This window comes from Bombina bombina, chromosome 10, assembly GCF_027579735.1.
Source record: "Bombina bombina isolate aBomBom1 chromosome 10, aBomBom1.pri, whole genome shotgun sequence".
NCBI lineage: Eukaryota > Metazoa > Chordata > Amphibia > Anura > Bombinatoridae > Bombina > Bombina bombina.
The window spans coordinates 177155379-177179577 of record NC_069508.1 but is presented as its reverse complement, the minus strand read 5'-3'; the positions used below and the strand labels follow the sequence as shown (position 1 = coordinate 177179577).

The window sequence follows — 24199 nt, the reverse complement described above, 5'->3', positions numbered from 1 at the left end:
GCCTGGTATTTCGGGGCTGGACTGACCTTACTTGGCGGGATCAGACTGATATACTTCAGGAAAGTTTTCTTCTGTGAAAAGCACACTGGTCTAAAAGAGGCTGCTTCCGGGTGGTAAATCGCCATAGAACAAGCCATTGAGCTGTTGTTCGTTCCTGGTAGAGCGCTTCTCTCTTTGTATGCAAATTATTATGACCCTGGGGAAGTCTCCCTATGGGTGATGGGGGAAACCAGACGTGGACTCCTTGCCCAGTGTGCTTAGAGGAATGTGGCTGCACCTCACTGACGAGGCCCATAGGAGGCCGAAACGATCGTCTGGGGTTGTCATGTTCCTTGTTCAGAGGAGAATTGCCTGGTATTTCGGGGCTGGACTGACCTTACTTGGCGGGATCAGACTGATATACTTCAGGAAAGTTTTCTTCTGTGAAAAGCACACTGGTCTAAAAGAGGCTGCTTCCGGGTGGTAAATCGCCATAGAACAAGCCATTGAGCTGTTGTTCGTTCCTGGTAGAGCGCTTCTCTCTTTGTATGCAAATTATTATGACCCTGGGGAAGTCTCCCTATGGGTGATGGGGGAAACCAGACGTGGACTCCTTGCCCAGTGTGCTTAGAGGAATGTGGCTGCACCTCACTGACGAGGCCCATAGGAGGCCGAAACGATCGTCTGGGGTTGTCATGTTCCTTGTTCAGAGGAGAATTGCCTGGTATTTCGGGGCTGGACTGACCTTACTTGGCGGGATCAGACTGATATACTTCAGGAAAGTTTTCTTCTGTGAAAAGCACACTGGTCTAAAAGAGGCTGCTTCCGGGTGGTAAATCGCCATAGAACAAGCCATTGAGCTGTTGTTCGTTCCTGGTAGAGCGCTTCTCTCTTTGTATGCAAATTATATTTCTTGTTGTCTTTCTCATCATTTTTCCTGGCATTCTTTTAGAATTCCGAGAATTTTAGAGTTTCTTCAGGATGGTTTGGATAAAGGTTTGTCTACAAGTTCCTTGAAAGGACAAATCTCTGCTCTTTCTGTTCTTTTTCACAGAAAGATTGCTAATCTTCCTGATATTCATTGTTTTGTACAAGCTTTGGTTCATATAAAACCTGTCATTAAGTCAATTTCTCCTCCTTCAAGCTCCTCCGTTTGAACCTATGCATTCATTGGACATTAAATTACTTTCTTGGAAAGTTTTGTTCCTTTTGGCCATCTCTTCTGCCAGAAGGGTTTCTGAATTATCTGCTCTTTCTTGTGAGTTTCCTTTTCTGATTTTTCACCAGGAAAAGGCGGTGTTGCGAACTTCTTTTAAATTTTTACCTAAGGTTGTGAATTCTAACAACATTAGTAGAGAAATTGTGGTTCCTTCATTATGTCCTAATCCTAAGAATTCTAAGGAGAAATCATTGCTTTCTTTGGATGTAGTTAGAGCTTTGAAATATTATGTTGAAGCTACTAAGAATTTCCGAAAGACTTCTAGTCTATTTGTTATCTTTTCCGGTTCTAGGAAAGGTCAGAAGGCTTCTGCCATTTCTTTGGCATCTTGGTTGAAATCTTTAATTCATCATGCTTATGTCGAGTCGGGTAAAACTCCGCCTCAAAGGATTACAGCTCATTCTACTAGGTCAGTTTCTACTTCCTGGGCGTTTAGGAATGAAGCTTCGGTTGATCAGATTTGCAAAGCAGCAACTTGGTCTTCTTTGCATACTTTTACTAAATTCTACCATTTTGATGTGTTTTCTTCTTCTGAAGCAGTTTTTGGTAGAAAAGTACTTCAGGCAGCTGTTTCAGTTTGATTCTTCTGCTTATATTTTCAGTTTTTTTCTTTATAAGATTTAAACTTTATTTTTGGGTGTGGATTTTTTTCAGCGGAATTGGCTGTCTTTATTTTATCCCTCCCTCTCTAGTGACTCTTGCGTGGAAGATCCACATCTTGGGTAGTCATTATCCCATACGTCACTAGCTCATGGACTCTTGCTAATTACATGAAAGAAAACATAATTTATGTAAGAACTTACCTGATAAATTCATTTCTTTCATATTAGCAAGAGTCCATGAGGCCCACCCTTTTTTGTGGTAGTTATGATTATTTTGTATAAAGCACAATTATTCCAATTCCTTATTTTTATGCTTCGCACTTTTTTCTTATCAAACCACTTCTTAGCTATTCGTTAAACTGATTTGTGGGTGTGGTGAGGGGTATATTTATAGGCATTTTGAGGTTTGGGAAACTTTGCCCCTCCTGGTAGGAATGTATATCCCATATGTCACTAGCTCATGGACTCTTGCTAATATGAAAGAAATGAATTTATCAGGTAAGTTATTACATAAATTATGTTTTTTTATTTATCCAGGTCTGTTAAAGCCCTTTGGAAGCACTATCAAGATGTAGAGGTAAAACTGTTCTTTCTATGTCTAAACAAACTATCGTTGTTCTATCTGGAGAGGAAGCAGTGAATGAGCGCGGGAATAACCTGCGGGGTTTGTACGACTGGGGAAGGTGAATGATTAGAGAAGGTTGAAATAATAATTTCAGTTGACAATAAGAGCAAATTGCCAATAGGGTTTGTTTAATGACATCATCAATAATCATGTGACATAATCATCAGTTACATCACACTGCAACATTAAATTAAAGACAACACTACGCTCACATTACATGTATAACGTGGCACCAATGTATTCTACCACCAGTGCAAATTGTAACCAATTAATATTGCATAGATAATAGAAGAAATGCGATCTGAGAAGCTTTAGATACCTAAGTGTTGCCCAGTTTCCTGGCCATTTATTATTCACTGTAGCTATTGATCAGGGACATTTCTTCTTCTTTTTTTTAATAAACATCTGTAATATATATTGATATGGATATATAAAAATGACTGGTCAATTGAGAGTCACTAGTGCACATGCAGCATTTGTGTTTCATGGCATTTGTGCTGTTGTGCATAAGTTATCTGCAGCTTGTCTAATGGATCGGAGCCATTGTACAATATTATACAGGGCTTCTCTTGTACTGAGACTATTCTTGTACACATTTTATCATTGATTTGTCTGATTTCTTTCTGAGATAACTGCTCATTCCAATTTGTATTACCTGCACAATATTTTTATTTAAATTTATGAGCCCAGAGTTCTGTATTTAATTAACCCCTTAAGGACCACAGCACTTTTCCATTTTCTGTCCGTTTGGGACCAAGGCTATTTTTACATTTTTGCTGTGTTTGTGTTTAGCTGTAATTTTCTTTTTACTCATTTACTGAACCCACGCATATTATATACAGTTTTTCTCGCCATTAAATGGACTTTCTAAAGATACCATTATTTTCATAATATCTTATAATTTGCTATTAAAAAAATATAAAATAGCAGGAAAAAATGAAAAAAAAACCACACACTTTTTCTAACTTTGACCCCCAAAATCTGTTACACTTCTACAACTACAAAAAAACTCCCATGCTAAATAGTTTCTAAATGTTGCCCTTAGTTTAGCTTAGAAATACCCAATGTTTACATGTTCTTTGCTTTTTTTTGCAAGTTATAGGGCAATAAGTACAAGTAGCACTTTGCTATTTCAAAACAATTTTTTTTTCAAAATTAGCGATAGTTACATTGGAACACTGATATCTGTCCGGAATCACTGAATAACCCTTCACATGTATATCTTTTTAAAAAGAAGACAACCTAAGGTATTAAACTTGGGGTATTTTGACTCTTTTCATGCAACCAATTTACCACCAATCTATGCCAAAAATTTGAAAGAATTTTTTTTTTTTGACAAAATAGCAATTTAAGAATACATTTACTGAGAATGTTAAGGGTTGCTGCCAAATAACACCACAACATGTTCGGAGTACAGTGATACCACCCATGTATAGGTGTGTTGGGTTCTCTGGGGGCTAAAAGGCTTTATTTTTAGGGGGCGCATTCCAGTTTTTCAACTTGGAATTTTCACATCTGTCATTGTGCACCCATGTCCTATTTGGATAATTTCTGAAGCCGGCCAATGTAATTTACCCCCATCAAACCATATATCTTTGAAAAAGTAGACACCCTAGGGTATTTTAAATGCTGGTATTTTAGCACTTTCCATGCACTAATTCAACCGTTAGTCTTTGTCAAACTTTTGGGTAGTCCTTTTTTTGTGTTATTTTTCACACACGTTGTACTTTAGGCATAAATTCTTAGTTCCTGTTATGTGTTAATGCAAAAAAACACCTCAATATATGTTCAACAACATCTCCTGAGTACAGTGATACCACCCATGAAAAGGTTTGTTGGGTTCTCAGGGGGCTAAAAGGCCTTATTTTTAGGGGGCGCATTCCAATTTTCCAACTAGGAATTTTCACATTTGTCATCATGCACCCATGTCATATTTAGGTAATTTCTGAAGCTGGCCAATGTAATTTACCATCATCAAACCATATATTTTTGAAACGTAGACACCTTAGGGTATTTCAAATGCTGGTATTTTTACACTTTCCATGCACTAATTCAACCACCAGTCTTTGTCAAACTTTTGGGTAGTCATTATTTTGTGTTATTTTTCACACAAATTGTACTTTAGGCATGGATTCTCAGTTCCTGTTATGTGTTACTGCCAAAGAACACCCCAATATTTGTTCAGCAAGATCTCCTGAATACATTGATACCACCTATGCATTGGTTTGTTGGGTTGGTTGGGGTTTGCAATGCCAAACTTCTTACATGTGTTTGTGATTTTTTTCAAATTTAACATATCTTCTTTGACTATCTTCTTTTAGGGGGCTTTTTATATACCCCAATTTATTTTCTCGCCATGAATGTGCATGTATTTCAGAAGTTGAGACCCCAATGTATTGTTAATGGGGTGTTTTGATGCCTTTGATGCAACTGTTTTAGCCCAAAAAATTGGAGAAAGTGTGTGGTGGTATTTCTTTCATTTTTACACACACATTGCTTTTTTGCTATGATTTAGGAGAGCCTGTTGTAAGTTATTGCAAAAAAACACGCCAGGTTGTTTTCTGCAAGACCTCCTGAGTACACCTATGCCCCCCATGCATAGGTTTGCCAGGATTTTGGGAAGGTTATGTTACAATTTTATGACTTGTAATTTTAGTTTTTAAAAGTGAGAGTATTTCAGCTGATAGGCCTATCATTAGTTTGGAGCCTATCACATACCCCAGTTTTATTTATTGCCATGAAAGTGTATATTTTTGAAATGTTGACACACCAAGGTATTGTATATGGAGTACTTTGATGCAACCGTTTTAGCCCAAAAAATTGGAGAATTTTACAATTTAAATGTTTACACACACATTGCGTTTTGACTGTGATTTAGGAGAGACTGTTGTAAGTTATTGCAAGACAACACTTCAGGTTGTTTTCTTGAAGACCCCCTGAGTACACCCATACCCCCCATGCACAGGTTTGACAGGGGTTTGATAAAATACAGCACCAATTATAGAACTTATAACAAATAGAACAGTGAAATTTAAAAATCTGGCACAGTAAAAGTAAAAAAGAAAAAACTCAGTAACAGTAAATGTAACCCCCCCCCAAAAAAAACAAAACAAAACAAACAACACAATGGCAAATGTAAAAATAAAAATAAAAAATTTACCAGTGTGATACCGCTTGAAGCAGTCCCCAATGCAGAGTCCATGCTGCCCAGGGCAATCAGGACAGTAAAAGGTGGTGTCCCTTCTCTACCCCCTCTTGGTACAGACTCTGCATTTCTTCTGACGATTCTGCTTTGCCGCAGTAGGGGAGATTTTGAAAATAAAATGGGTAGCCCCAACTCTGCTCTCTCCCATCACCGCCCGGGGAGCAGGTGCATCGTAGTACAAAATCCCCGAAATGATCTGGAGCTGAAACTGTAAAAAAGTCAGTTTCATTCCGGGGTTTGCTTTTTTGAACAACAAAAAAGTGTTGTGGGTTGCAATCTGCATTAAGTAAATTGCAACCTTTTTGTACCAGGCCTTTGTCTTCCACATAATTAGGTAGGGCTGCAGCAACTGATCTGCTAGATCAACCCCACCCATATGCCGGTTATAGGCCTTGATGCACACTGGCTTCATTGTGCTCTCAGCTCTGCCACGTACAGAGACCTCCACAGTCCTCTCTGTGTGGATGGTGATAAGAAGGTGTACATCCTTCTTGTCTCTGTACTTAAGTGCCAACCACTCCTCTTGGCGCATAGCTGAGGTCTCCCCCTTTCGTAGCCGGGTGTGTGCAAGTTGTCTTGGGAAACCTGCACGTTTTTTTTTATTTGTACCGCAAGCTACTGTATCAAAACAATACAGTAGCTTGAACAAAAGGACACTTGTATAATAATTATCTAAGTACAAGTGATACCCTTTGTTCATTAGGGGTAATATCAGGTCCCAGACCATCTTTCCAGTGGTTCCCATATGTTCTGGGCAGCCTGGAGGGTCAAGGTGGATATCCTTTCCCTCGTACACCCGGAAGGCCTGAGTATACCCAGTCTCGCTCTCACAGAGCTTATACACCTTTACTTCATACCTGGAGCGCTTGGAAGGAATATACTGCTTGAATCTCAGCCTTCCCTTATACTTCATCAGGGATTCATCAACGCTTATATTCCTTCCAGGTATATAAGCCTCTGCAAACCAGGCAGTAAAGTGGGTAATCAGGGGCAGATTTCTCCAACATAGGTGTGTCCGGTCCACGGCGTCATCCTTACTTGTGGGATATTCTCTTCCCCAACAGGAAATGGCAAAGAGCCCAGCAAAGCTGGTCACATGATCCCTCCTAGGCTCCGCCTTCCCCAGTCATTCTCTTTGCCGTTGCACAGGCAACATCTCCACGGAGATGGCTCAGAGTTTTTTGGTGTTTAAATGTAGTTTTTATTCTTCAATCAAGAGTTTGTTATTTTAAAATAGTGCTGGTATGTACTATTTACTCTGAAACAGAAAAGAGATGAAGATTTCTGTTTGTAAGAGGAAAATGATTTTAGCAACCGTTACTAAAATCGATGGCTGTTTCCACACAGGACTGTTGAGAGGAATTAACTTCAGTTGGGGGAAACAGTGAGCAGACTTTTGCTGCTTGAGGTATGACACATTTCTAACAAGACTTGGTAATGCTGGAAGCTGTCATTTTCCCTATGGGATCCGGTAAGCCATTTTTATTAAATAAGAATAAAGGGCTTCACAAGGGCTTTAAAGACTGGTAGACATTTTTCTGGGCTAAAACGATTGATTTATAAGCATTTTTAATAGTTTATAGCTTTGAGGAGTTATTTTATTCTTGGGAATTATGTTAAAGAAACGGCAGGCACTGTATTGGACACCTTTTTCACTGGGGGCCTTCTCTAATCATAGGCAGAGCCTCATTTTCGCGCCACTAATGCGCAGTTGTTTTTGGGAAGCAAGGCATGCAGATGCATGTGTGAGGAGCTCAGATACATAGAAAAAGCTTACTGAAGGCGTCATTTGGTATCGTATTCCCCTCTGGGCTTGGTTGGGTCTCAGCAAAGCAGATACCAGGGACTGTATAGGGGTTAAATATAAAAACGGCTCCGGTTCCGTTATTTTAAGAGTTAAAGCTTTCAAATTTGGTGTGCAATAATTTTAAGGCTTTATGACACTGTGGTGAAATTTTGGTGAATTTTGAACAATTCCTTCATACTTTTTCACATATTCAGTAATAAAGTGTGTTCAGTTTAAAATTTAAAGTGACAGTAACGGTTTTATTTTAAAACGTTTTTTGTACTTTGTTATCAAGTTTATGCCTGTTTAACATGTCTGAACTATCAGATAGACTATGTTCTGTATGTGAGGAAGCCAAGGTTCCTTCTCATTTAAATAGATGTGATGTATGTGACAAACAATTTAGAGAAAATGATGCCCAAGATGATTCCTCAAGTGAGGGGAGTAAGCATGGTACTGCATCATCCCCTCCTTCGTCTACGCCAGTCTTGCCCACACAGGAGGCCCCTAGTACATCTAGTGCGCCACTACTCCTTACTATGCAACAATTAACGGCTGTAATGGATAATTCTATCAAAAACATTTTAGCCAAAATGCCCACTTATCAGCGAAAGCGCGACTGCTCTGTTTTAGAAAATACTGAAGAGCATGAGGACGCTGATGATAATGGTTCTGACATGCCCCTACACCAGTCTGAGGGGGCCAGGGAGGTTTTGTCTGAGGGAGAAATTTCAGATTCAGGGAAAATTTCTCAACAAGCTGAACCTGATGTGATTACATTCAAATTTAAATTGGAACATCTCCGCGCTCTGCTTAAGGAGGTGTTGTCTACTCTGGATGATTGTGACAATTTGGTCATTCCAGAGAAATTATGTAAGATGGACAAGTTCCTAGAGGTCCCGGGGCCCCCCGAAGCTTTTCCTATACCCAAGCGGGTGGCGGACATTGTAAACAAAGAATGGGAAAGGCCCGGCATACCTTTTGTCCCTCCCCCTATATTTAAGAAATTATTTCCTATGGTCGACCCCAGAAAGGAATTATGGCAGACAGTCCCCAAGGTCGAGGGGGCGGTTTCTACTCTAAACAAACGCACTACTATCCCTATAGAAGATAGTTGTGCTTTCAAAGATCCTATGGATAAAAAATTAGAGGGTTTGCTTAAAAAGATGTTTGTTCAGCAAGGTTACCTTCTACAACCAATTTCATGCATTGTTCCTGTCACTACAGCAGCGTGTTTCTGGTTCGATGAACTAGAAAAGTCGCTCGATAAAGATTCTTCTTATGAGGAGATTATGGACAGAGTTCACGCTCTTAAATTGGCTAACTCTTTTACTTTAGACGCCACTTTGCAATTAGCTAGATTAGCGGCGAAAAATTCAGGGTTTGCTATTGTGGCGCGCAGAGCGCTTTGGCTAAAGTCTTGGTCAGCGGATGCATCCTCCAAGAACAAATTGCTTAACATACCTTTCAAGGGGAAAACGCTGTTTGGCCCTGACTTGAAAGAGATTATTTCAGATATCACTGGGGGTAAGGGCCACGCCCTTCCTCAGGATAGGACTTTTAAGGCTAAAAATAAACCAAATTTTCGTCCCTTTCGCAGAAACTGACCAGCCTCAAGTTCTACATCCTCTAAGCAAGAGGGTAATACTTCTCAAACCAAGCCAGCCTGGAGGCCAATGCAAGGCTGGAACAAAGGTAAGCAGGCCAAGAAACCTGCCACTGCTACCAAGACAGCATGAGATGTTGGCCCCCGATCCGGGACCGGATCTGGTGGGGGGCAGACTTTCTCTTTTCGCTCAGGCTTGGGCAAGAGATGTTCTGGATCCTTGGGCGCTAGAAATAGTCTCCCAAGGTTATCTTCTGGAATTCAAGGAGCTACCCCCAAGGGGAAGGTTCCACAGGTCTCAATTGTCTTCAGACCACATAAAAAGACAGGCATTCTTACATTGTGTAGAAGACCTGTTAAAAATGGGAGTGATTCATTCTGTTCCATTAGGAGAACAAGGGATGGGATTCTACTCCAATCTGTTCATAGTTCCCAAAAAAGAGGGAACATTCAGACCAATCTTAGATCTCAAGATCCTAAACAAATTTCTCAAGGTTCCATCGTTCAAAATGGAAACCATTCGGACAATTCTTCCTACCATCCAGGAAGGTCAATTCATGACCACGGTGGATTTAAAGGATGCGTATCTACATATTCCTATCCACAAGGAACATCATCGGTTCCTAAGGTTCGCCTTTCTGGACAAGCATTACCAGTTTGTGGCACTTCCATTCGGATTAGCCACTGCTCCAAGAATTTTCACAAAGGTACTAGGGTCCCTTCTAGCGGTGCTAAGACCAAGGGGCATTGCAGTAGTACCTTACTTGGACGACATACTGATTCAAGCGTCGTCTCTGCCACAAGCAAAGGCTCATACGGACATTGTCCTGGCCTTTCTCAGATCTCACGGGTGGAAAGTGAACGTAGAAAAAAGTTCTCTATCCCCGTCAACAAGAGTTCCCTTCTTGGGAACAATAATAGACTCCGTAGAAATGAGGATTTTTCTGACAGAGGCCAGAAAATCAAAACTTCTAAGCTCTTGTCAAGTACTTCATTCTGTTCTTCTTCCTTCCATAGCGCAGTGCATGGAAGTAATAGGTTTGATGGTCGCGGCAATGGACATAGTTCCTTTTGCGCGAATTCATCTAAGACCATTACAACTGTGCATGCTCAGTCAGTGGAATGGGGATTATACAGACTTGTCTCTGACGATACAAGTAGATCAGAGAACCAGAGATTCACTCCGTTGGTGGCTGACCCTGGACAACCTGTCACAAGGGATGAGCTTCCGCAGACCAGAGTGGGTCATTGTCACGACCGACGCCAGTCTGGTGGGCTGGGGCGCGGTCTGGGAACCCCTGAAAGCTCAGGGTCTTTGGTCTCGGGAAGAATCTCTTCTCCCGATAAATATTCTGGAACTGAGAGCGATATTCAATGCTCTCAAGGCTTGGCCTCAGCTAGCAAAGGCCAAATTCATAAGGTTTCAATCAGACAACATGACGACTGTTGCGTATATCAACCATCAGGGGGGAACAAGGAGTTCCCTGGCGATGGAAGAAGTGACCAAAATAATTCAATGGGCGGAGACTCACTCCTGCCACTTGTCTGCAATCCACATCCCAGGAGTGGAAAATTGGGAAGCGGATTTTCTGAGTCGTCAGACATTTCATCCGGGGGAGTGGGAACTCCATCCGGAAATCTTTGCCCAAATAATTCAATTGTGGGGCATTCCAGACATGGATCTGATGGCGTCTCGTCAGAACTTCAAGGTTCCTTGCTACGGGTCCAGATCCAGGGATCCCAAGGCGACTCTAGTGGATGCACTAGTAGCACCTTGGAGCTTCAACCTAGCTTATGTGTTCCCACCGTTTCCTCTCATTCCCAGGCTGGTAGCCAGGATCAAACAGGAGAGGGTATCGGTGATCTTGATAGCTCCTGCGTGGCCACGCAGGACTTGGTATGCAGATCTGGTGAATATGTCATCGGCTCCACCATGGAAGCTACCTTTGAGACAGGACCTTCTTGTTCAAGGTCCGTTCGAACATCCGAATCTGGCCTCACTCCAACTGACTGCTTGGAGATTGAACGCTTGATTTTAGCAAAGCGAGGGTTCTCAGATTCTGTCATTGATACTCTTGTTCAGGCTAGAAAGCCTGTAACTAGAAAAATCTACCATAAAATATGGAAAAAATATATCTGTTGGTGTGAATCTAAAGGATTCCCATGGAACAAGATAAAAATTCCTAAGATTCTATCCTTTCTTCAAGAGGGTTTGGAGAAAGGATTATCTGCAAGTTCTTTGAAGGGACAGATTTCTGCTTTATCTGTTTTACTTCACAAAAAGCTGGCGGCTGTGCCAGATGTCCAAGCTTTTGTTCAGGCTCTGGTTAGAATCAAGCCTGTTTACAAACCTTTGACTCCTCCTTGGAGTCTCAATTTAGTTCTTTCAGTTCTTCAGGGGGTTCCGTTTGAACCCCTACATTCCGTTGATATCAAGTTATTATCTTGGAAAGTTTTGTTTTTGGTTGCAATTTCTTCTGCTAGAAGAGTTTCAGAGTTATCTGCTCTGTAGTGTTCTCCTCCTTATCTGGTGTTCCATGCAGATAAGGTGGTTTTGCGTACTAAACCTGGTTTTCTTCCGAAAGTTGTTTCTAACAAAAATATTAACCAGGAGATAGTCGTGCCTTCTTTGTGTCCGAATCCAGTTTCAAAGAAGGAACGTTTGTTACACAATTTGGATGTAGTTCGTGCTCTAAAATTCTATTTAGAAGCTACAAAGGATTTCAGACAAACTTCTTCCTTGTTTGTTGTTTATTCTGGTAAAAGGAGAGGTCAAAAAGCAACTTCTACCTCTCTCTCTTTTTGGCTTAAAAGCATCATCCGATTGGCTTATGAGACTGCCGGACGGCAGCCTCCTGAAAGAATCACAGCTCACTCCACTAGGGCCGTGGCTTCCACATGGGCCTTCAAGAACGAGGCTTCTGTTGAGCAGATATGTAAGGCAGCAACTTGGTCTTCACTGCACACTTTTACCAAATTTTACAAATTTGATACTTTTGCTTCTTCTGAGGCTATTTTTGGGAGAAAGGTTTTGCAAACCGTGGTGCCTTCCATCTAGGTGACCTGATTTGCTCCCTCCCATCATCCGTGTCCTAAAGCTTTGGTATTGGTTCCCACAAGTAAGGATGACGCCGTGGACCGGACACACCTATGTTGGAGAAAACAGAATTTATGCTTACCTGATAAATTACTTTCTCCAACGGTGTGTCCGGTCCACGGCCCGCCCTGGTTTTTTAATCAGGTCTGATGAATTATTTTCTCTAACTACAGTCACCACGGTATCATATGATTTCTCCTATGCATATTCCTCCTTTACGTCGGTCGAATGACTGGGGAAGGCGGAGCCTAGGAGGGATCATGTGACCAGCTTTGCTGGGCTCTTTGCCATTTCCTGTTGGGGAAGAGAATATCCCACAAGTAAGGATGACGCCGTGGACCGGACACACCGTTGGAGAAAGTAATTTATCAGGTAAGCATAAATTCTGTTTTTATACAGCCTGTCAAATTGGGGATGCTCCCTAGGAGGGCACAGGCTGTTGTCGCTGAAGTGCATGAAATGCAGAATCATTTCATACCTCTTCCTTGACATACTCTGGGAGAAAATGGGGGTAGAGCAGATAGGGCTACTGCTCCAGTAGAAGCGGATGGAGGGTTTCTTTGTGATGCCCATCAGCATAGTCAATGCCCAGATTTTTTTTAAATTCTGGCACATCCCCAATATAGCATTGCCCAGAAATGCCTCCATAAACTGTTGGGGGCTAAATCCTACCACATGCACATTAATGCCAGGATTTGCTGTGAAGGGTGGGATATCTGTCCTCTGGTGATGAGGCATTACCGACTCTTCAGCAGCAATGGCAGCTGGAGCAACACGTCTCCTTCTGGCTGGGGGGCTAGCAGCCACAGATACATCACCATCAGTTGAGACTATATCTAATGATGTATCTGAGCATATGGCAGGGTCAAAATTGGGGTCTGAGTCAGACATAGAGGCGTCTGACTCTGACGCAAGGAAGGCATATGCACTATATGTTCTCTGTGACATGAGAAAAAAAAATTACTAAAAAAAAAAAATCAACACAAAATTTAAATTTAAAGTAACTAAATGGCTCTGAAAAAAAATACCAAAAAAATGAACCCCTAAAAAAATGCACAGAGAGCAAAAAAAGTGCTGCTATGCTATTGCCAGTGATTTATAGTGATCACTGGCAAGCTAGGGGTTAATGACTCACAATTTTTTACAACAATTAATTTAAACTAGCTAAATGGCTCTGAAAAGAGCCTTTGGGTCTCTCAAAAATTTACAACAACAAAAATTAACCCCTAAAAAAATTGCACAGACAGCAAAAAAGTGCAGCTATGCTACTGCCAGTGATTTATAGTGATCACTGGCAAGCTAGGGGCTAATGGCTCTGAAACAAGCCTTTGGGTGTATAATTTTTTAACAAATAAATGAAATAAATGTCTCTCTCCTAAACACAGGTCTCTCTCTCCAACAAAAACGCAAGTGAGGAGAGGGAGGGAGATCCACACTGATCAGAGTCAATATTTACAAATATTGACATGATCAGATAAATGGAATATTTTGTTATCATTAGTTTTTTATTGTGGCAGGCTCAGATTGGATGACCCTAGCTTGACCCTATGATGAGGCAGGCTAGGGATAACCCCAGAAGCCCTATGATGCACTGGGAATCGCCATCTTTGAAGCCACTTGGGGTAGGGGGAAGGTGGCTATATGGGGCTATTTTTATTATAATGTACTATATGTATTTATATATTTTTTTTATTATATGTTGTTTTACTAAGTGCCTCCAATCACTGAGGCACTTAGCACACTTACAGAGCATCAGAAGCCTGCCTGATGGCTTCCGATGCTCTGCCTGACTACTGGGTTCCACGTGGAGTGAAACCAGAAGTGATCGCTCCGGGGAGTGATCAAAATGGAGCCCGGCAGTCAAGAACAGTATTGCAGGATGCCTCAACATTGAGGCATCACTGCAATACTGTTTGAGCGGCTGGAAGCGATTTTGATAGCTTTCAGCGCTCAGATTACCCGAGGACGTGTCAGGCACGTCCTTGGTTGTTAACGGACACCCTTGGGAGGACGTGCCTGACACGTCCTTGGTCGTCAAGGGGTTAAAGGGATAGTCTACTTGAATTTTTGTATTGTTTTAAAAGATAGATAATCCCTTTATTACCCATTCCCCAGTTTTGCATAACCAACACAGTTATATTAATATACTTTTTACGTCTGTGATTACCTTGTATCTAAGCCTCTGCAGACTGGCTAAAATGCAAGTCTGTCAAAAGAACTGAAATAAGGGGCAATCTGTGATGACTCATAAATAACTCCATGGGAGTGAGCACCGTGTTTGTCTATATGGCACACATGAACTAGCGCTGTCTAGCTGCGAAATAAACTGAAACTGAAATGAACTGAGATAAGAGTTAGCCTTCAATGGCTTATAAATCCGTTTGAGCCTACCTAGGTTTAGCTTTCAACAAAGAATACTGAAAGAAAAAAGCTAATTTGATAATAAAATTAAGTTTGAAAGTTGTCTAAAATTGCATGCCCTATCTGAATCATAAAAATTTAATTTTGACTAGACTTTCCCCTTAAGTTAATGCCTCCCAGCTTCTTCTACAGTTAACCCCTTTAGGTTTCTCACTGAAATTATTTACAAACAGCTTGTGCAATTATGGCACAAATGGTTGTAAATGCTTCTCTGGGATCCCCTTTGTTCAGAAATAGCAGACATATATGGCTGTAGCGTTACTTTTTGGTAAATAGAAGGCTGCTAAATACTGCTGCGCAGCACACTTGTATTATGCCCAGCAGTGACGGGGTTAATTAGGTAGCATGTAGAGAGCTTGCAGGGTTAATTTCTTTCATGTAATTGGCAAGAGTCCATGAGCTAGTGACGTATGGGATATGCAATCCTACCAGGAGGGGCAAAGTTTCCCAAACCTCAAAATGCCTATAAATACACCCCTCACCACACCCACAATTCAGTTTTAGAAACTTTGCCTCCTATAGAGGTGGTGAAGTAAGTTTGTGCTAGATTTCTACGTTGATATGCGCTTCTCAGCATGTTGGAGCCCGGTTCCTCTCAGAGTACAGTGAATGTCAGAAGGATGTGAAGGGAGTATCACTTATTGAATACAATGGTCTTCCTAACGGGGATCTATTTCATAGGTTCTCTGTTATCGGTCGTAGAGATTCATCTCCTACCTCCCTTTTCAGATCGACGGTATACTCTTATAATACAATTACCTTTACTGATTCTCGTTTCAGTACTGGTTTGGCTATCTGCTATATGTGTATGGGTGTCTTTTGGTAAGTATGTTTCATTTACTTAAGACACTCTCAGCTATGGTTTGGCACTTTATATATAAAGTTCTAAATATATGTTTGTACTTATAATTGCCATGATTCAGGTTTATCAGTATATTTCCTTTTTTGCAGACTGTCGGTTTCATATCTGGGAAATGCTTTATAAAAAAAAAAATTTCTTAACTGAGGTTTTCAAATTGACTTTTTCTAAATTGCGGGCTATATTAGGCTTGCGAGAGCGCAAAATGCTGTAATTTATTGCGTCATTCTTGGAGCGAGACTTTTTTGGCGCGAAAAAACATAATTTATGTAAGAATTTACCTGATAAATTCATTTCTTTCATATTGGCAAGAGTCCATGAGCTAGTGACGTATGGGATATACATACCTACCAGGAGGGGCAAAGTTTCCCAAACCAAAAAAAGCCTATAAATACACCCCTCACCACACCCACAATTCAGTTTAACGAATAGCCAAGAAGTGGGGTGATAAAGAAAGGAGCAAAAGCATAAACAAAGGAATTGGAATAATTGTGCTTTATACAAAAAAATCATAACCACCATAAAAAGGGTGGTAATCATGGACTCTTGCCAATATGAAAGAAATGAATTTATCAGGTAAATTCTTACATAAATTATCTTTTCTTTCATGTAATTGGCAAGAGTCCATGAGCTAGTGACGTATGGGATAGCAATACCCAAGATGTGGAACTCCACGCAAGAGTTGCTAGAGAGGGAGGGATACAAAAATAAAGACAGCCAATTCCGCTGAAAAAATTAATCCACAACCCAAATCATAAGTTCTTATCTTATAATGGAAAATAAAAAAACTGAAATTATAAGCAGAAGAATCAAACTGAAACAGCTGCCTGAAGAACTTTTCTTCCAAAAACTGCTTCTGAAGAAGAAAAAACATAAAAATGGTAGAATTTAGTAAATGTATGCAAAGAGGACCAAGTTGCTGCTTTGCAAATCTGATCAACTAAAGCTTCATTCTTAAAAGCCCAGGAAGTGGAAACTGACCTAGTAGAATAAGCTGTAATCCTCTGAGGTGGGGATTTACCCGACTCCAAATAAGCATGATGAATCAAAAGCTTTAACCAAGATGCCAAAGAAATGGCAGAAGCCTTCTGACCTTTCCTAGAACCAGAAAAGATAACAAATAGACTAGAAGTCTTCCTGAAATCTTTAGTAGCTTCAACATAATATTTCAAAGCACTCACCACATCCAAAGAATGTAAAGATCTTTCCAAAGAATTCTTAGGATAGGGACACAAAGAAGGGACAACAATTTCCCTACTAATGTTGTTGGAATTCACAACTTTAGGTAAGAATTGAATTGAAGTCCGCAAAACTGCCTTATCTTGATGAAAAATCAGAAAAGGAAACTCACAAGAAAGAGCAGATCATTCAGAAACTGTTCTAGCAGAAGAGATGGCCAAAAGAAACAACACTTTTCAAGAAAGTAATTTAATGTCCAAAGAATGCATAGGCTCAAACGGAGGAGCCTGTAAAGCCTTCAAAACCAAATTAAGACTCCAAGGAGGAGACATTGATTTAATGACAGGCTTGATATGAACCAAAGCCTGTACAAAACAATGAATATCAGGGAGTTTAGCAATTCTTCTGTGGAATAAAACAGAAAGAGCAGAGATTTGTCCTTTCAAGGAACTTACAGACAAACCCTTATCCAAACCATCCTGAAGAAACTGTAAAATTCTAGGAATTCTACAAGAATGCCAAGAGAATTTATGAGAAGAACACCATGAAATGTAAGTCTTCAAAACTCGATAATAAATCTTTCTAGAAACAGATTTACGAGCCTGCAACGTAGTATTAATCACTGAGTCAGAGAAACCTCTATGACTAAGCACTAAGCGTTCAATTTCCATACCTTCAAATTTAATGATTTGAGATCCTGATGGAAAAACGGACCTTGAGATAGGTCTGGCCTTAGTGGAAGTGGCCATGGTTGGCAACTGGACATCCGAACATGATCCGCATACCAAAACCTGTGAGCCCATGCTGGAGCCACCAGCAGTACAAATGATTGCTCCATGATGATCTTGGAAATCACTCTTGGAAGAACTAGAGGCGGAAAAATATAGGCAGGTTGATAACTCCAAGGAAGTGTCAATGCATCCACTGCTTCTGCCTAAGGATCCCTGGACCTGTACAGGTACCTGGGAAGTTTCTTGTTTACATGAGGTGCCATCAGATCTATTTCTGGAAGCCCCCACATCTGAACAATTTGAAAAAAGACATCTGGGTGAAGAGACCACTCTACCGGATGTAAAGCTTGACAACTGAGATAATCCACTTCCCGATTGTCTATACCTGGGATATGAACCGCAGAAATTAGACAGGAGCTGGATTTTGCCCAAACAAGTATCTGGGATACTTCTTTCATAGCTTGAGGACTGGGAGTCCCACCCTGATGATTGACATACGCCACAGTTGTGACATTGTCTGAAAACAAATAAGCGGCTTTCTCTTCAATAGAGGCCAAAACTAAAGAGCTCTGAGAATCGCACGGAGTTCCAAAATATTGATTGGTAATCTCGCCTCTTGAGATTTCCAAACCCCTTGTGCTGTCAGAGATCCCCAGACAGCTCCCTAACCTGAAAGACTCGCATCTGTAGTGATCACAGTCCAGGTTGGACGAACAAAAGAGGCCCCTTGAACTATACAATGGTGATCTAACCACCAAGTCAGAGATAGTCGAACATTGGGATTTAAGGATATTAATTGTGATATCCTTGTATAATCCCTGCACCATTGGTTCAGCATACAAAGCTGAAGAGGTCTCATGGGAAAACGAGCAAAGGGGATCGCGTCCGATGCTGCAGTCATTAGACCTAAAACCTCCATACACATAGCTACTGATTACAGAGAGTAGGGCACCGAGAACCTTTGAAAAGATCATTGGAGCTGTCGCTAGACCAAAAGGAAGAGCAACAAATTGGTAATGCTTGTCTAGAAAAGAGAATCTCAGGAACTGATAGTGATCTGGATGAATCGGAATATGAAGATATGCATCCTGTAAGTCTATTGTGGACATATAATGCTCTTGCTGAACAAAAGGCAGAATAGTCCTTATAGTAACCATTTTGAATGTTGGTACTCTTACATAACGATTCAAGACCTTTAGATCCAGAACTGGTCTGAATGAATTTTCTTTCTTTGGGACAATGAACAGATTTGAATAAAACCCCAGACCCTGTTCCTGAAAAGGAACTGGTATGATTACCCCAGATAACTCCAGGTCTGAAACACACTTCAGGAAAGCCTGTGCTTTCTCTGGGTTCACTGGAATGCGTGAGAGAAAGAAACTTCTCACAGGCGGTCTTACTCTGAAACCTATTCTGTACCCCTGAGAGACAATGTTCTGAATCCAATGATTTTGGACTGAATTTATCCAAACATTCTTGAAACATTTTAATCTGCCCCCTACCAGCTGATCTGGAATGAGGGCCGCACCTAGCTTTGTTAAGGATACAGGTCATTTCCTGGAAAAAGCAAAAATGTTAGAACTTCCTACCAGATGTCAGGGGTTTATACACCTCCATTAACCATGAAACTGGAATATCCATCATAAGGAAGACACTCATGGTGAGCGGTAGGTACACGGCTGGTCAATGTGATTTTGTGGAAAGGTTGTTATGCCTTGTCTTATATTGGAATTATTTCCTCTTCCAGGATGACTGGTTTATCCAGGTCAAGGGCACAGCAATGGGCTCCAACGTCGCCCCATCATACGCCAACCTGTTTATGAATGAATTCGAGGAGAGAAGAGTCTATGAAAACCATCTGTTTTAGAACTATGGAGCAGTCTGGTGGCGTTACATAGACAACGTGTTTGGCGTGTGGTGGGGCGACATTGGAACCCTGGAAAGGTTTGTCAGAGAGCTCAATAAGGAGGTAAGAGATTTATATTTCACCATTACTTACAGCGAGGAATCTGTAACTTTCCTAGATACAAGAATAAGTAAATCTATTGATGGATTAAAATTTGATTTGTATACAAAGGAGACAGATAAAAACACCTTGTTGAAATATGATAGTTTCCATCCTATGAGACTTGTAGATTCCTTGCCTAAAAGCCAGCTCCTTCGGTTACAAAGAATAGTAAGCAATGAAAGTGAAAGAACAGATAGACTGGAACAAATGAAAAACAAGTTTCTAGATTGGGGGTATCCACTTAATCTCATTGAAAATAAGTTAAACAAGGTACGGCATCCCAAATCTAAAACAAAGAATCAAGATTGTAAAAAAGAGAGGATAGTATTTGTGTCCCAGTATAACCCTTACAATGAGAAGATCAGTAAGATAATCAGGAAAAATTGGCATATCTTAAGAAACTGTAACCCTGGTATACCACAATTACAAGACCCACCCCTTATGGCCTACAGGCGTGTAAAAAACATAAGGGATCATTTGGTGAGGTCTGATGTTGGCCCAAGCAAAGTTTCAAGACAAACATATATAGGCAGTAAAAGGAAAGGGAGTTACTCCTGCCTAGGTTGTATGTCTTGTAGCTCCATCATTAAAGGTCCCCATTTCTTCCACCCACAGAGTGGGAATTTTTTTTACAATTGAAGGTTTTTTCACATGCAAGAGCACCTATGTCATCTACCTGATTAAATGCCCGTGTTCCTTAATCTACTTGGGCGAAACTACCCAAAAAGTCAGGGAGCAATTGAATCAGCATTGTAGCAACATCAGAAGAAAAAATGTTGAGGCACCCTTGGCAAAACATTTTATAGAAAAAAGGCATAGTATTAGCCAGTTACGCTGGCAGGTCATAGAACAGGTACAGGTACCTAGAAATGGGTCTGACCGAGAACAGTTACTCAAACAAAGAGAAATGTGGTGGATTTTTAAAATGGAATCCATGGCACCAAAAGGGTTAAATAGGGATTTTGACCTGTCATGTTTCTTGTAATCTACTCCCAATTTTCTCTAAAAAACTTTTTTCCAAAAAAACTTTAGTAAAATTCTGGTAGATCTAGTTACCCTTAACTAATAAATGTAAAAATTGTTGTTTCACTATACAGAGTCTCATAGACCTAGGATATATAATATCTATTGCTGCTTAAAATGTGCACATTCAGTGATACTTTGTTTTTAAAATGTTGCATAGGTTGTTATAATAAGTATTATAAGATGCTGCTTAAAGAATGTACCAGCAGATGGCGCTGAGAGCCCACTTTTGGAAGAGTTTGGCGCGAGTAATTGAATGCTTAAAAGGAACAACTTGTCAATATGTAACACAGAGCATGATTAACTGACATATGGTCACGAAAAGTTGCTATTTTTAAGGATCTTCAATAAAAGATGAATGTTTTATCCTAACAGTGCTGGTGAACTTTATGTATTTCTATATTATACAGAGGAGTTGCAGTTTTACCTCACCACCGTGCACTATTAGTGGTGCTGTATTCATGAATGATATTGGATTAAACCTTGAAGAAGGAGTAAAAGAAGTAGCCAGTCTATTCTATTCCTTAGAAATCATATCAGAAATAGCATCAGGAACTGGAAAAACCTCTGCAATAACTACATGAGGTTTATAAACCGAATTCAAACGTTTATTAGTTTTAATATCAAGAGGACTAGTCTCCTCCATATCGAATGCAATCAACACTTCTTTTAATAAAGAACGAATATACTCCATTTTAAATAAATAAAAGGATTTGTCAGTGTCAATATCTGAGGCAGGATCCTCTCAATCAAACAGATCCTCATCAGAGATAGATAAATCAGTATGTTGTCGGTCATTAGAAAATTCATCAACTCTGAGAAGTTTTAAAAGACCTTTTACGTTTAGTAGAAGGCGGAATGGCAGACAAAGCCTTCTGAATGGAATCAGAAATAAATTCTCTTAAATTTACAGGAATATCCTGAGCATTAGATGTTGATGGACCAGCAACATGTATTGAACTACTACTGATGCAAACATTCTCTGCATGTAAAAGTTTATCATGACAACTATTACAAACTACAGCTGGAGGAACAGTTACCACAAGTTTACAACAAATGCACTTAGTTTTGGTAGAACCGATATCAGGCAGCAGGATTCCAGTAGTAGATTCTGAGACAGGATCAGATTGAGACTTCTTGCAGTATGTAAAAGAAAAAACAACATATAAAGCAAAATTATCAATTTCCTTATATGACAGTTTCAGGAATGGGAAGAAATGCAAACAGAATAGGCCTCTGACATAGAAAAAAAGACCAGAGGCAAAAGGAATGAGGTCTTAAATAATTAAAAAATGTTTGGCGCCAAGTATGACGCACCATAAACTGAAAAACATTTTTTGGCGCCAAAAACGTCCAGAACGAAACTCGAGCGTCATAAATGATGCAACCTCGTGAAAAGACTCGGCACCAACTAAGACGCCGGAAATGATGAATTTGCGTAAACAAATGTAATTTTTCGCGCCAAAAAAAATAATTTATCAGGTAAATTCTTACATAAATTATGTTTTTTCGTGCCAAAAAAGTCTCGCTCCAAGAATGACGCAATAAATTATAGCATTTTGCGCTCTCGCAAGCCTAATACAGCCCGCAATTTAGAAAAAGTCAATTTGAAAACCTCAGGTAAGAAATACATTTTTTTTTTTAAAAAAAAGCATTTCCCAGATATGAAACTGACAGTCTGCAAAAAGGAAATACTGTATACTGATAAACCTGAATCATGGCAAATATAAGTACAAACATATATTTAGAACTTTATATCTAAAGTGCCAAACCATAGCTGAGAGTGTCTTAAGTAAATGAAACATACTTACCAAAAGACACCCATCCACATATAGCAGATAGCCAAACCAGTACTGAAACGAGAATCAGTGGAGGCAATGGTATATAAGAGTATATCGTCGATCTGAAAAGGGAGGTAGGAGATGAATCTCTACGACCGATAACAGAGAACCTATGAAATAGATCCCTGTTAGGAAGACCATTGTATTCAATAGGTGATACTCCCTTCACATCCCTCTGACATTCACTGTACTCTGAGAGGAACCGGGCTGCAACACGCATATTAACCATAGAAATCTAGCACAAACTTACTTCACCACCTCCATAGGAGGCAAAGTTTGTAAAACTAAATTGTGGGTGTGGTGAGGGGTGCTTTATATGTTGATTTATTTGCTTTATATGTTGTTTTTTTCTCTTACATTTGCAAGATGTCTCAATCTGATCCTGTCTCAGAATCTACTACTGGAATCCTGCTGCATGATATCGGTTCTACCAAAGCTAAGTGCATTTGTTGTAAACTTGTGGTAACTGTTCCTCCAGCTGTGGTTTGTAATTGTTGTCATGATAAACTTTTACATGCAGAGAATGTTTCCATCAGTAGTAGTTCATTACATGTTGCTGGTCCAGCAACATCTAATGCTCAGGATATTCCTGTAAATTTAAGAGAATTTATTTCTGATTCCATTCAGAAGGCTTTGTCTGCATTCCGCCTTTTAATAAACGTAAAAGGTCTTTTAAAATGTCTCAGAGTTGATGAATTTTCTAATGACCGACAACATACTGATTTATCTATCTCTGATGAGGATCTGTCTGATTCAGAGGATCCTGCCTCAGATATTGACACTGACAAATCCTTTTATTTATTTAAAATGGAGTATATTCGTTCTTTATTAAAAGAAGTGTTGATTGCATTCGATATGGAGGAGACTAGTCCTCTTGATATTAAAACTAGTAAACGTTTGAATTCGGTTTCGGAAGCAGTGGATGCATTGACACTTCCTTGGAGTTATCAGCCTGCCTATATTTTTCCGCCTCTAGTTCTTCTTCCAAGAGTGATTTCCAAGATCATCATAGAGCAATCATTTGTACTGCTGGTGGCTCCAGCATGGGCTCACAGGTTTTGGTATGCGGATCATGTTCGGATGTCCAGTTTCCAGCCATGGCCACTTCCACTAAGGCCAGACCTTCTATCTCAAGGTCCGTTTTTCCATCAGGATCTCAAATCATTAAATTTGAAGGTATGGAAATTGAACGCTTAGTGCTTATTCATAGAGGTTTCTCTGACTCAGTGATTAATACTATGTTGCAGGCTCATAAATCTGTTTCTATAAAGATTTATTATCGAGTTTGGAAGACTTACATTTCATGGTGTTCTTCTCATAAATTCTCTTGGCATTCTTTTAGAATTCCTAGAATTTTACAGTTTCTTCAGGATGGTTTGAAAAAGGGTTTGTCTGCGAGTTCCTTGAAAGGACAAATCTCTGCTCTTTCTGTTTTATTCCACAGAAAAATTGCTAAACTCCCTGATATTCATTGTTTTGTACAGGCTTTGGTTCATATCATGCCTGTCATTAAATCAATTTCTCCTCCTTGGAGTCTTAATTTGGTTTTGAAGGTTTTACAGGCTCCTCCGTTTGAGCCTATGCATTCCTTGGACATTAAATTGCTTTCTTGGAAAGTGTTGTTCCTTTTGGCCATCTCTTCTGCTAGAAGAGAACAAATGTCCAAAAGCGCCAACAAAAAAGTCAGATAGACCCGCTATTATAAACATTCAGGGTTAAAATAAACACTATAAGATCACAGGGTCTAATATTCAATGATAAATAATGCACATATACATTTAAACTTAATCCTGAAAAAAAGGAAAATAAACTCTTACCAAATATATGTTCAACAAAGGCAGATAAAAGACTAATAGTTTTTTAATGATAGTTCAGAAAAAAATGTTCGCAATTCTCCTCCACACTGTCCTGCTGCTCCTTATATTCCACTGGTGTAGAATCCGTGGTAGTAAAACTGAAGAGAATCCCTGTCAAAAGACACAAGAAGACAGGAGCGCAACTCCGTGCACCAAACAGTA

The 24199-nt window shown here is 40.0% G+C and overlaps 1 protein-coding gene across 4 annotated transcripts in view; it reads left to right on the top strand.

Annotated features, from left to right (window-relative positions):
- The window catches only part of LOC128641014 (vitamin D3 hydroxylase-associated protein), a 241528-nt gene that overhangs the window by 190297 nt on the left and 27032 nt on the right, over positions 1-24199 (top strand). For 3 of the 4 annotated variants that reach the window (XR_008399423.1, XM_053693534.1, XM_053693533.1), the window contains one exon: positions 2338-2377. The exons of the other annotated variant lie outside the window; for it this stretch is intronic. Coding sequence is in view for 2 of the 3 variants with exons in the window: in XM_053693534.1 (XP_053549509.1) it covers positions 2338-2377 (40 nt within the window). In the remaining variant the exon portion in view is untranslated. The remainder of the gene's footprint in view (positions 1-2337; positions 2378-24199) is intronic. 4 annotated transcript variants of the gene reach the window in all.